At 39.8% G+C, this 14,609-nt stretch overlaps 1 protein-coding gene across 2 annotated transcripts in view; it reads right to left on the minus strand.

Annotated features, from left to right (window-relative positions):
• CORIN (corin, serine peptidase) overlaps positions 1 to 14,609 on the minus strand; it is a 144,298-nt gene that overhangs the window by 30,691 nt on the left and 98,998 nt on the right. For both annotated transcript variants that reach the window (XM_061472008.1, XM_061471999.1), the window contains exons 12-14: positions 10,406 to 10,551; positions 7,180 to 7,287; positions 1,749 to 1,862 (exon numbers count right to left, since the gene is read on the minus strand). In XM_061472008.1, coding sequence (XP_061327992.1) covers positions 1,749 to 1,862; positions 7,180 to 7,287; positions 10,406 to 10,551 — 368 coding nt within the window. The remainder of the gene's footprint in view (positions 1 to 1,748; positions 1,863 to 7,179; positions 7,288 to 10,405; positions 10,552 to 14,609) is intronic.

Raw genomic sequence — 14,609 nt, forward strand, 5'->3', positions numbered from 1 at the left:
TTCGCTTTTGGATCCCCCTTTGCTATATAAAATAACAGAATAATTTTTATCGCCACCTTAGAGATGGGAAACTGCTGTACAGATAGACATGTTCCAGTTCACAGCTGGTTGCCAGTTGGCAGCATTAGACAGGGATTTCCTGAGTCTCTTTCCAATGCAGGAACCACAAGAGTGTCTACAGCATCTATACTGCCATACATACCAAGGATTTATTTGCAACACTAGCGCAAAAAAGGTACTCCACAGTGAAAACCATAGACAGAGAGCAGGCAGCACTGCCTACTCTGACATCAGTGACCCACCTGGCTCTGGAACAAAGTGCGCAAAACTAGAAAAAGCTCTCTAACTTTGCCTCCCAGAGAAAGCATATTTCAAAAGCTGGAAGCCTTTAGCTGGGAAAACTTCTGACATTCTGGAATATTCCAAGCCTGACACAAAATCAGAGAGGAAATCCAGGCTGGTAATTATACACTAGCTTCACGTAAGCCCTCATTGAATCTTTTCTCTGACATGATCTTAGTGTATGATAATGAGCAAATAACTTTAATACCACCTGCCCTTGTTTAGATTACAGGACACAGACTGCTAGGAAATCAAATGGCGTAACATTCACAATAAAGCAGATTAAGAAATGTTCTGTTTTGACAAATATATTCATATGCTCCACATAGCACATAAAATGTGCCTACCATCTTGTCCCTGCCAACAGAACTCCAGAGGCTTGGAATAATTTATTTTTTTATTTTTTTTTTAATTGTAAAATTAAAAAAACTGCAGAAATACGGGGATTGACCAGAGAACTGAAATTTCAGCTTTCAAACACATTTACCAAGCATCTCTTCTCTCTTGTGCAGGCTGAGTATTACCCTGTATGTCTCTGCTAGTTCCTTGTCCTGGGAATATGCCCACACACCAGGTTTCCTCAAAAGAGAAGAATTCAGTATACCACTAATATATTAATGAAAGTGAAGGTAACATCTCACAGCATCAGCTCCCAGCTTCACAGGCAGGGTAGGAGCCTGCAAAGCAGCTGCCATTTGCAGCTCCTTCCACATCCTCCCAGCCCACTGGTCAGCTGCAGAAACACTGGTCAGAAACAGAACACAGGGCAGCTTCCACAGTGGACCAGCGGGCCTACCACACACTGTCAGCCAACTCACACTGTGCACATGGACAGCATGTTCACACCATTGGTGTACCACACTAAATTTTGTATCTCTGATATTTATCATGGTTTGGGTTGCAGAAGCCAAGATTCTGTCCTGTGCAGCCAAGTGGGGAGACAGAATCTAAGAAACGTCAAGCAGAAGAGAAATCAAATAAAACAGGGAAACATAAAATTTACTGAAGAGCAGATTAGAGCAAAAATCAAGTGGAAATCAAGGAAAAAAAGCAGTGAGCAGTCATACCTACATGAAACAAAGCTGAAAAAAAAAAGGGGAAAAGGAGTCAAGTTACAAGGAATAAAGAAAAGAATCACAAAGACACGAGAAAGAGAAAGGAGAGGGAGAAATCGAGAGGACTAAAGTGATTAAGGAGACAGAAAGGATCCAAGGATGTGAACAACAGATGATGCAAGATGAGGAAAGAGGTACATTGGTTCCACAGAAAAACTGAAAAGGAAACTGAGGGAATGACTAAGCCTTTCTGTTGGTAGAAAACCTGTTTACTTTCATTTATTTTGCACCCAAAGATTCCCAGAATGTGATCAGTGCTTTATGGGACTAACAAACTGTATAAACTCTTACAGCAGTTCTTTTCATCCGTCATGTCAGGGCAGTCTGGGAAACCATCACAGATCATGGAGCGCTTGATGCACAGCTTCTTCAAAGGACACTCCCAAAGACCCCTTTCTATACAGCCTAGAGGCAGAGAAGCACAGCTTTGAAACACTTGCACGGAATATCAAATCCACTGCTTTCTTCTTTCTTAATAATCCTGAAACACCAAAAATATTTTCACTTCCCGTATAAACTTTAAAAGGTACCAAGAATAGTTATTAATAAAGAAACTGATATAATATTGTCACAGTGTGCATTTGATAAATGGGTATAAATTGTATATCTCTTCATAATCCTTCACTGATTTTAAAATATTATGCTACACATGTCTATAAGTAACAGTTTAGGCATTAGCTCAATTAGCTCAAAACCCGTACACCACTACTCTTGAAATAGATTTACTAGTAATATATAAACTTTTGTAATCCTCATCTATAGTTTTCTTTAAGCTATTGACCATAAAAGATTTCCTGGTTCCATTATCTGAGACCAAACCAGTTTGAAAAGATTAGAGACTTAATGGCTGTATGAATCTTCAAAAGGGTTCATTATTACACAGGGAACACACTACCTTATTGTCTCTACAAAATCCTGCTAACCAGCCTGATTTCAAGTGGCTTCTCATGTTTTATTTCACTATTTATTGCCATCAACTAATAAAGCACTTCATTGTGATATCAGTTTAAATACTTCGATGTCCTAATACTAATATACTAATGTCCTGCACATCTGACATTCTGGTTTTATAGGAAGCCATAAAATCAAGGTGCTCTCCTGACTAAAACAGATGGCTTGACTTCCTTCTTTGGTTTGTTCTACAGATGATTATACCAGTTTTCTTTGTAATCCAAGCTCTAACTCAGGTGACAACCCTGATGTCTCCACATGCAGATAGTTAAGGTATAAACTCACAAGACTGCATTTGAAGCAGCACCTCAGTTTGCCTGGACTTAGAATTGCAGCAGCACATAAGCAGTTCAATTACTAAGCAGATTATGTTGTTTCCAAGAAATGTTATTTTAGAAGTGAGTACTTTAAATACATGAACCAGAGAATCACTACTACCTCATACGATTACTGGGAAAATCTACTCATGTTTTAGCTGGGCCTGGATGTGTGGAGTGGTTGATTTTGCTAAGATTCAAAAGGCCATGTAAATAAATGCTACAGCCCAGAGAAATAAATAGCCTTGATATTTAACAAGTTTAAATTTTTTAATAAATTAAACCCATATGATCAAGAACTTTCTTGGGTATCACCATTTCCAGGTCTCCTTACTGACAAAATTTATGATAACTATTAATGGAAAATTAACTGAAACCAAACAAAACCTTTACCCCAATAAAGAATAAAGCATGTCAGTCATGTTAGGAACTTCATATGAAAATATAATAAAAAAGCTCAAAAATATATAATTTATGAACTTTGCAATTTTTAGCAGTGTTTACAATTAATTTAATACCTGTTTACTTTTCCTCTTCATCACACATTACAGTGTTACACTCTGAAGTGTATCATGACTCTCCAGAATTTATCTTTGAGTACAATATAAGCAAATATAGAGACAATTCCTTATTTTTAATCTAACAACAATTAAATTGAAGTGAAAATTGAGGTAGGAAAACTTATGTCCGTATTTACATTACCCCCATCTGAAACATATGTTATGGCAAGAGATAGAGATTCACATATGATCTTACCTTCATTCTTCTTCAAAATACGAAGCAATTTATCACTTGTTATTCATATACATATTCCCCATGCAATTATAACTTCTATTAAGACCACCAGATTTTTCTCTTAACTAAAACACCATAGTCGGAAGTCAGAGTGCAGAAAATAGTAAAGGACAATATTGGTTTTGAATGTTATGTCCTTAATTTCTTCAGTACTCCTCCAGAACCCTATTCTGCTCTCCACCAGAGGCATTGTTCAGCCGCCAGAAAATTAATAAGATCAACTACATCCTTGTCTCTAAATTGGAGAGACATCAATTTGATAGGTGGACCACTCGGTGGATAAAGAACTGGCCGGACGGCCACACACAAAGAGTTGTGGTCAATGGCTCAATGTCCAGCTGGAGACCAGTAATGAGTGGTGTCACTCAGGGATCGGTGTTGGGACCGGTCTTGTTCAACATCTTCGTCGCTGACATGGACAGTGGGATTGAGTGCACCCTCAGCAAGTTTGCTGATGACGCCAAGCTGTGTGGTTCCGTTGATACGCTGGAGGGAAGGAATGCCATCCAGAGGGACCCTGACACACTTGTGAGGTGGGCTGATGCCAACCTCATGAAGTTTAACCATGACAAGTTCAAGGTCCTACACCTGGGTCGGAGCAATCCCAGGCACAGCTACAGGTTGGGCAGAGAAGAGATTCAGAGCAGCCCTGCAGAGAAGGACTTGGGGGGGCTGGTCGATGAGAAAATGAACATGAGCCAGCTTCAGTGTGAGCTCGCAGCCCAGAAAGCCAACCGTATCCTGGGCTGCATCAAAAGGAACGTGACCAGCAGGTCAAAGGAGATGATCCTGCCCCTCTATTCTGCTCTTATGACACCTCACCTGGAGTATTGTGTGCAGTTCTGGTGTCCTCAACATCAAAAGGACATGGAACTGTTGGAACAAGTCCAGAGGAGGGCCACGAGGAGGATCAGGGGACTGGAGCACCTCCTGTATGAAGACAGGCTGAGAAAGTTGGGGCTGTTCAGCCTGGAGAAGAGAAGGCTGCATGGAGACCTCATAGCAGCCTTTCAGTATCTGAAGGGGGCCTATAGGGGTGCTGGGGAGGGATTCTGCATTAGGGACTGTAGTGACAGGACAAGAGGTAACGGGTTAAAACATAAACAGGGGAAGTTTAGATTGGATATAAGGAGGAAATTCTTTCCTGTTAGGGTGGTGATGCACTGGAATAGGTTGCCCAGGGAGGTTGTGAATGCTCCATCCCTGGCAGTGTTCAAGACCAGGTTGGACGAAGCCTTGGGTGAGATGGTTTAGTGTGAGGTGTCCCTGCCAATGGCAGGGGAGTTGGAACTAGATGATCTTCAGGTCCTTTCCAACCCTAACTATTCTATGATTCTAACTACAATCAAGCATATTTAATACCACAAACTCTTTTGACATCTATCAGTTTTCAGAAATTATCTTCCTCAGACTTTACTGAAATGCACTTAGAAGTCTCACATTCAGAAATGTGGGTCAGATTTTCTCCCCAGATGCTAGTTTAAATGGCACTAAGGTCTTAGGAGTTTGCTAAAATTGCATGGGTGAGATTTCCCTCACAAAGATCAAATGAAGGTATGAAAGGGATTCTTAACAGGAAGAGACAGTGGGTGCTGAACACAGCTTTATGCTGCATGGGTAGAGTACACCTTAGATTTTTTTGGGCTGTTCTACCTTACATTTTTGGCCAGAGTAGCTTGAGCCTCCAAGAGCTGTAGTTAGTCTTTTCCAACCTGTTCAGGCCAGCACTGTGAAGTTTTTTCCATGTCTGTGATTTAAGGCACTTCAAATACATGGGTTTCAGTTTAAATACGGGCTGACATTTAACGGTATAAAACCAGTTTCAAAGGATAAATCTAATAAAATGTAAGCTAGCCATTTACACATGGAAAGATCATCAAGTTTTCATTTTGTCCTGCACACATGGAATATGAATGAGCCTGAGACAGTTACTTCTGGATCTCTCCAAGGACGTTCTGATCTTCAGTAAGAGTTTTACCCCTGGTCAATGCAATGTCACTCTGACAGAGGTAATTGCCTAGCAGATACAGTCCTCTATATTTATAGAGCTGATAAGAATTCTGCTGATTGCTAGTGACATTCTGTCTAGACTGTAGAGACATAGAGAGATCCACTCGAGAAATTAATGTTATATATTAGAAGAATATTTCATATGTTAATGTCTAGGAGAATAAAATTATCCTGAAAGACACATAGCAATTACTGTTCTAAGGAGTTAAGAACAGGTAGCAATGAAGAATATTTGGCACGGAGGACAATTGAGACAATTGATTCAAAGGTAAAGAGATGACAGAATGATCACTGTGATCATCAGCTCTGTCTTTCCTTTACAACCCAAGCAAGGGAACAACCTAATATCAGATCTTCCTTCAGTGAGCATACTTTTTGTTTTTTCTTTTTGCTTTCCTTTTGCAGGGGGACAGGAATGGGGCAGAAAGAGGACACAGAATACAAGCGTGATTTGAAAACTCCCAGATATTGAGAATACATTGTACCTTAGTGATAAGGAACCAATCACAGAAACAAGATGCTTTTTTAAAAACTAAGCATTTCATAGAGCTGTCAAGCTTGAATTTTAGCCTCACTTCAGCTTTCAGGTGTTGCATCTTATTTTATTTTTGTGCAGCTGAGTCAAAAGTCTTCTATTGCCATGGTTTTGCTGCTCACAAACTGCTTTCATCTTAGCCTGCTCTCTGTTTAAAAATAAACAATAGGTTGTGCACTCTGCTGGAATGTTTTCCAGTCCTTTACTCACATTCACACCTCTTGTCTAAAGCCTTAGTGATTTATAAGTATTCTCTGGGTCCCTAGGAATACCAGGCCATCATGCAGAACTGTAAAGAGGCTACACCTTAGTCACCTAAAAGACAGTATAAACTTCCTTCTCAAAACAATCCTGCCAGCATATACAAGGATAAATAGTGACCAGGAGATTTGTTTGTTATTCTCAAGTGCAATACATCTCCTTGAGTTAAAAGTCAAAAGCATCTCCACCATAAGTAAATTCAGAAATATCCTGGAAAATAAACTTTGTGGTTGCCACTTTATCCTTGTACCTACAGCTTGAGCTTGACCAATCTGAAAACCCCCACATAATTCTTGACTTCTGCAGTACAGAATCCACTTCAGCCACACAGATATTTTGTTAACACATAATAATGAGAGCATTAGTGTGTAGAAATTTAAAATCATATTAAAATTATAATTAAAATTATATTTGTGACTTCAAAATTTCAACTGCCAGAAAGCTACCCTTTAGTTCAGTAGAACCTTCAACAATATCAAAAGAATTAAATCTGCAGCACTTTTTATCTTGCTTACTAAAGGAATACTCATCCTGGAATACAGTTGGCAGAATCTAAGTGATCAAATATCATAAATTGTGTTGGCTTTAAGCAAGAAGGATGCTTGCTGAAGTATTTGTACTGCCACCAATCTGAAAAAAAAAAAAGCAAAACCAAAACCACCACGAAACAAGCAAACAAACAAACAAAAAAAAAACAACCAAAAAACCCAACCACCCTGCACTTTCAAAACCATTTTTTCTTACAGAAAAACGGGCTTATCCTCTGAACTGTCAAATAACTGAAGGGAAAAGAAAACTTCCAATGCTGCAAGTACTCTTCATTTAAAAGATCCAACTCATCAAATTTATTTACCACAGCTATCCTCATCACTACCATCCTCACAGTCAGCTTGACCATCACATCTTCTGGATGCCAGGACACACCTCCCAGAACGGCACTTAAAGTGACTGGGTGAGCATTCTGTCAATGACAAAGAACAGGGAGAAACAAGAGTTCATAAACTCCAAGCTAAATCATCACGTGGGTACTTACTTATCACCGTGTCTGTTTCAGACGGGTAAAAGACAGGAATAGAAAGTTTGTGCAACACTGAACTAGAACCATGTAGCAGGCAACACTCAACACTTGCACTCTGTACTGGGTGAATCAATATTTTGCAGAGCTCTCCCTCACATGTTACCCTCTGTTGAATTTCAAAGCTTTGCCAAATAACTGGAATACAATGTTTCAATTGTGGGCAGGGACCTTGTAGCTGCTTTTCGCACAATCGTGGTCTTGTTTGAAGCAGAAATAGAAGCAGATCATGTGATGCGTTGAAATGTGTATAAGAGATCCTCAGGAAAAAAAAAATATATATATATATATATACTGGCAATTATGTGGCTATTTGAATTAATAAAACCACCTGTAAATGTCCACTAAATTAATTAACCATTGCTTCTGCCTCACCTTACAGGTGAGAAAGCTTTATTTAGATGGTTTTGAAAAACCCGCTCTTTTTTTTCCCACAATATACATGTGTCCTGGGTTCAGCAGTAGCAGTCATTTTTTTTCCTTCTTAGTAGCTGGTGCAGTGCTGTGTTTCTGACTTTCGGCCTGGGAACAGCTCTGATAACACCGATGTTTTTAGTTGCTGCTCAGTAATGTTTACTCCGATCAAGGGCTTTCTGAGCCTCATGCTCTGCCAGGAAGGAGGTGAAGCAGGGAGGAAGCAGAGACAGGACACCTGACCCAAACTAGCCAAAGAGGTATTCCATACCACAGCATGTCATGCCCAGGATGTAGAACTGGGGGCAGTTACCTGGAAGGGCTAGACCACTGCTCGGGTCAGGGGGTCAGGTTGGGTATCGGTTGGCGGGTGGTGAGCGGTTGTATTCTCTTCCCTTGTTATTTCCCTTATCATTACTGGTGGTAGCAGCAGTGGTTTGTGTTATACCTCAGTTACTGGACTGTTCTTATCTCAACCCATGGGAGTTACATTCTTTGAATTCTCCTCCCCATCCCTCTGGGAGTGTGGGGGAAGTAAGTGAGCGGCTGCGTGGCTGAGTTGCCAACTGGGCTTATACTATGACAACATGTCACTGACTTTGATGTACAACCTCCATCATATGTTCTTTTATTTTTCCTTACTCAAAATTTCTCAGGTATTTCATACCATGTGGTTCCTTGGGTAAATTTTATCATTCAATAAAGAACTGTACCAAAAATATCAATGAACTGAGAAGCCTTAGGAAAAAAAAAACCCAATCTAATAATAAAAACATGTGAATTATTCTGCTAACATTTAAGACTAATTCATTATGAAAATAACTAAGTTGACAATTCATACTGTCTTGGCCAGCAGTGTTCTTAGATTCAGCATGGATTGGAAGTAATTCAGCACATTGTAAAAACTCTGGTGATTAAAGTTGCAAAATCACTTATATTTTGTAATCATAAGCGTTTTTTGTTCTCATGAGTTAATTTCTTTTATTACCTCTGTTTTGGTTTGGTTTGGGGTTTTTTGTTTGTTTTGTTTGTTTGTTTGTTTTTTTTGTTTGTTTTTTTCCCAGCAATATTTAATTAAGATTCTAAACTTTCCAGAGAAGAATTTCTAGGCAACACTGGTAGTCAGTGGGAATCTGAATGAATCAAAATTAAGTTCTAGCAGTAAGTAAACTCAAAAAACCTTGTGTACGACCACTTAATGAGTTACACTGTTTCTAAGAGAATACCAACCAACTCCTTTTATTTTTATTTATTTGTTTTCCAGAAATATCTATTTCAATACTAAAATAATGACTGAGCAGTGGATCAGCCCACCAGGCAGAGTCCATCTAATTAAAGTGAGATTTCTGTAAGTGGCCAGAAATTGTCTCAAGAAATGGAACACACTTGTCCCATATGCAGTAGTATATTTAAAATATAACCATTCTGTGTTGTATTTCAAAGCCAAATGATCTAATAACACAGAGAGGAAGGTTAAAAGACATTCAATACCTGAGAAAATTAAATCACATAATTTTTCTTTAATTCACCTTGTTGTGCCACAATCTTACTTTTCCTTTCCTACACAGTACTGTGTAATAACGGATAACTCCTTTCAGTCAGCTCTCTGCTGTGGAGGGAAGTCCTCACAGTGATATCTGTGCAAATGGACTTTGCTTGAAGAAATAGTAGTGACTGCTATATATGCTTCACTGTTTTTCCACAATTCCTTCACTATATCCACAGCACTACCCCTTAACTAAAAGAACTGTAGACCAAGCAGCTTTTACCCATTGCTTTCTCTGACCAAGATCAAGGCTGTTGAAAGACCATCATCACCATGTGGCTGAGGAAAAGAGTGAGAACTGAACAGTATCAGCATATTGCAGGCACTGTAGCACACCCCATCTCACTACTTACCCAGCTATTTTACTGTCATTTTGGAAATAAATAGAAAAGGCATGTCAGAACCACCACAGATCCCATATCTGATGAAAACTGCAGAAGGAAAAGCTGCACAGCTTCTCTCTTCATACATACAAACAATATCTAGAAGCACTTAAGGCAATTTCATTCTTTTGTTCCATGTTTGCATCCACCCACAATGATATTACGGTTGAACGCAAACCCCATAATTTGTCAGTTGCTACTGAAGCTGGGTTAGAATGATTCTACAGAACTTCCCCCAGAGAAAAACCAAGGGCAAAGAATAGCTGGCAAAGATACTATCATTACAGTATCTTTCTCACAGGCTCAGCTTTTTAAGATTGCCAAGAGTCTCCCTCCTGTTAGAAAAGCATTATTGTAACATCTAAATAGGTAAAAAAGTGAAGTATAAACACAAGCAAGCACTAGGTGTGGTGCTGGTGACAAATCTCAAACACTGACTGTCACAGATTGAGGGTAATTGATCCCTCCTTCAAACAAACTTCTTATGAGAACTTCCTCCTGTCTGCAAACTGCAAGTATCCAGATTCCCTGAAACCCGGTTTGGAATAATTCCCACATTTTAAATACTATAATTTAAAGAAGAGGTATGTAAAAAATATCAGTGGCTTGGGGAACCTAATTATATGTTTAATTTCCTGCTCTACGTATTTATAGGAGTTACCTTCTACACCTTCATCTGGTGTTAGACACGTTTCGTTGCCTGAGTTCTCATCCGGAAACTGAGTGCAGTCAGTATCTTCCGGCCACTGCAGACCTACAATCCCAAGCACAGACTCACAGCGTTCCTTAGACTGTACACATAATGCCCTGAGGAGACAAAGTGGAATAGCACTAAGTAACTGAGTGAAAGTCTTAGAAATTTCCAGCTATTGGAAGTTAATAATCCTAACCAAAATTAAAGATGAAGAACAAGGAAAAATCAGTATATCACATTTCTTAAAAAAAAAATAAATCAAAAGATATGTTAGAATCATAGAATAGTTAGGGTTGGAAGGACCTTAAGATCATCTAGTTCAACCACCCCGCCATGGGCAGGGATTCCTCACACTAAACCATCTCACCCAAGGCTCTGTCCAACCTGGCCCTGAACACTGCCAGGGATGGAGCATTGCCACTTCTTTGGGCAACCCATTCCAGTGCCTCACCACCCTTAAAGAATTTCCTCCTTATATCCAATCTAAACTTCCCCTGTTTAAGTTTTAACCCATTAGCCCTTGTCCTATCACTACAGTCCCTAATGAAGAGTCCCTTCCCAGCATCCCTATAGGCCCCCTTCAGATACTGGAAGGCTGCTGTCTCCACGCAGATACTGTCTCCACGCAGCCTTCTCTTCTCCAGGCTGAACAGCCCCAACTTCCTCAGCCTATCTTCATATGGGAGGTGCTCCAGTCCCCTGATCATCCTCATGGCCCTTCTCTGGACTTGTTCCAACAGTTCCATGTCCTTTTTATGTTGAGGACACCAGAACTGCACACAATACTCCAGGTGAGGTCTCACGAGAGCAGAGTAGAGGGGCAGGATCACCTGGTGAACAATTTCTTTCCTCAAGGAAACTCACCTTCACCTATCTGAAGGCTAAGATGTCTCCTCAAGCCATCTCCTGTATCTAGACTCAGCAACTCATTTAGTTGCACATTTTAGATCATATTTTCTAAATCAATAATAATTTGGACTTTCTCCTACCATTTCAAAGAAAATTCTCTTTTCTTCTTATGCACTAAAAACTACTCAAGAATAGGATCCCAACCATTTCTATATATATGTAGGGGGTTTTTTTCAGTTTCCTTCATGTCATTTTAAATTTGCCTTTTCTTTAGTTTGATTAATTTTTCCAGATCTTTCTTTTGGAAACAGAAACTCCTTTCATGCAAGGCATTTTATTCCACCCATTTTCTTTTGATCTTTTGACCAATGGACATTTTTCTTTTTCCTGCAATAAGCTTGGAGAAATACAGTGACCAAAACCAGGCAAAAAGATCCATTTAGTATTAATTATTTTATGCTCTTTTGAGAAAACAATACATTATTAATCTTCTCAAATTTAATTTTGCTTTGGGGGACTTCATGAAAAACAGTCAATGTTTTTTTTGCACCAAACAATTCGCCATTGAGTTGAGCACTAGAAGGAATGGATGACTGGATTGACATTGGTTAACCATACTGTAGTTACAGATTCTTTCCTTTTAGAACTTCCTGAATATCAAAAAGTTTTACTCTCACTAGTTTGTAACCTCAGCATTCTGAATGATAGAAACTTTTATTTACCTATGGCAAAAAACCAACAACAATATTGTTCTATGATTCTATTGTAAGACAGCTAGGAAATTGGAAGAGCAATTGGCACTCCCCCCCCCCCCCCCCCCCCAAGTCTTTTCCCCATTCCCATAGTGAGACTCAGCTGGGCTTTCAGAATACCTTGGTAACAGACTTCTTTATTTACTTCTCAGTCAAATCTCACCTGTGGTACTGTCTACAAATTAACCTAACAAGTCAACAGTTAACAAGAGAACACATCACTAGGCAAAGAAATCTCTCCCTTCCTGGTATGAGAAAGAAATCAAGGTTAGCAAAAAAAATCTAACATAGAAATGTGTAATTTTCTGCAATAGAACTCAATCTAGCACTTTTCTAAAGAACATTAAGCATACTTAGCAGATAACTAAAACATCTTTTGAGTCTCCCAGTTCAATAATGGGATGCCTAAATTGATGCCAACATATAAGGGACATGAGATTTGACCAAGATTATTCTTCATACGCATCTGTCAGTTTTGAAACAACATCAAAGTCAGCTGGAGACTCTTTGAATATGCAGATATCATCATCTCCATGACATTGTAGGTGAACATGACTAAGAAGGCATTTACTGCTCCCAAAATAAGGGACATTGATAAACTTTTCTTTATATTGATATATTAAATGTATTTAATTTTTTCTACAGATATGCTTTACATTTATCAATAAAATCAAGTTTATTGGTATAAGGCTATATGCGTTTTCATTCCTAGAACATTTTTACATTATATCTGTGTCTGAAATCCTCCCCAAATTATTTTAAAGCAAACACTATAGATCCCAATGGAACCCTCCAAGGTATCCCTTATTGATAAAAACACTCTCTACTTGGAATCGAACATAAAAGCAAAACCTGAAAACAATTACAGAAGTAGAGCTTTGAATCCTGGGATGCAAAATTTTATGTTGCATATTCAATATGATCTAAATATGATGTTACCCTGTTTTGGGGAGGAAGTTGATCAGATGACTTTCAGAGGTTCCCTTCAAAGTAAATAATTCTATGGTTTCTACAAGTTTCTCTTTGTCTGTTTAGTACTTTAAATTTGAAAACTATGCAACTATATTCTGATACTTCTTAAAATCTCTTAGCTAGGTATGCAGTTGATGAAGCAAAGAACCTATACTTTATCTTTTATCCCTGTACATTAAAATAAGCTAGCCAAATTTTCATAGAATCATAGGATGATTTGGATTGGAAGGGACCTTACAGCTCATCTACTTGTTCTTATAAAAAAGTCTCTCACCAGCTTTCTTGTAGGTACACTTCAGGCACTACAAGGCTGCTATAAAGGCTCCCTGGAGCCTTCTCCAGGTTGAAGAAGCCCAACCCTCTCAGCCTATCTTCATAGCAGAAGTGCTCCAGCCTCTGATCATTTTGTGGCCCTTCTCTGTGTTCACTCTAACAGATCCATGTCCTTCTCACGCTGAGGGGCCCAGAGCTAAGCACAGTACTCCAAGTGGGGTCTCATGAGAGTAAAATAGAGGGGCAGGATCACCTCCTTCGACCTGCTGGTCACGCTCCTCTTGATGCAGCCCAGGATACGGTTGGCTTTCTGGGCTGAGAGCGCACGCTGAAGCCAGCTCATGTCCAGTTTCTCATCAACCAACAGCCCCAAGTCTTTCTTCTCAGGACTGCTCTGAATCCATTCTCCACTCAGCCTGTAGTTGTGCTTGGGATTGTCCTGACCCAGGCAAGTCGACCAGGTCCTCGCAGTTGGCCTTGTTGAACTTCAAGAGGTTTGCACCTGTAAAGGTTCCTCTGGATGGCATCCCTTCCTTCCAGTTTGTTGACCACACCACACAGCTTGATGTTATCAGCAAACGTGCTGAGGGCGCACTCAATCCCACTATCCATGTTGACTACAAAGATGCAGAATAGTGCCAGTCCTAATACCTATCCCTGAGGATCGCCATTCATCCTTGGTCTCCACGTGGACATTGAGTCATTGACCATAAGTCTTTGAGTATGACAATCCAGACAATTCCTTATCCACTGGGTAGTCCACCGGTCAAATCCATGCCTCTCCAGTCTAGAGATAAAGATGCTGTGCAGGACAGTGCCTTGAAGAAGTTTAGGTAGATGATATCAGTGGCTCTTCCCTTACCCACCAATGCCATACCCCATTGCAGGAGTCCACCAAATTTGTCAGGCACAATTTGCCCTTAGTGAAGCCATGTTGGCAGTCACCAATAATCACTAATGTATCTTCACATATTTTCCAGGAGGAAACTGCTCTGTCATCTTGCTGGGCTCTGAGGTGAGATTCACTGGCCTGTAGATCCCCACATCTTCACTTTTCCCGTATTTAAAAATGGGGGTTATTTCTACCCTTTTCCAGAAGGTAGAAGGTAGTGTCAAACACTTCACCAGACTGCCACAGCTCCTCAAATATGATGGATAATGTCTTGGCAAATTTATCTCCCGGTTCCTACAGGACCTGCAGATGCATCTCATCAGCTCCCATGGACTTGTGCACCTTCAAGCTCCTGAGATGATCTCAAACCTGATCTCCTACAGTGGGTGCTTGTTTATTCTCCAAGTGCCTGCCTTTGCCTTCTGTGACTTTG

Source organism: Pezoporus flaviventris, unplaced genomic scaffold (assembly GCF_033815535.1).
Source record: "Pezoporus flaviventris isolate CSIRO_AGI_PZ_B2104156 unplaced genomic scaffold, CSIRO_AGI_Pfla_v1 ptg000002l, whole genome shotgun sequence".
Lineage (NCBI taxonomy): Eukaryota > Metazoa > Chordata > Aves > Psittaciformes > Psittacidae > Pezoporus > Pezoporus flaviventris.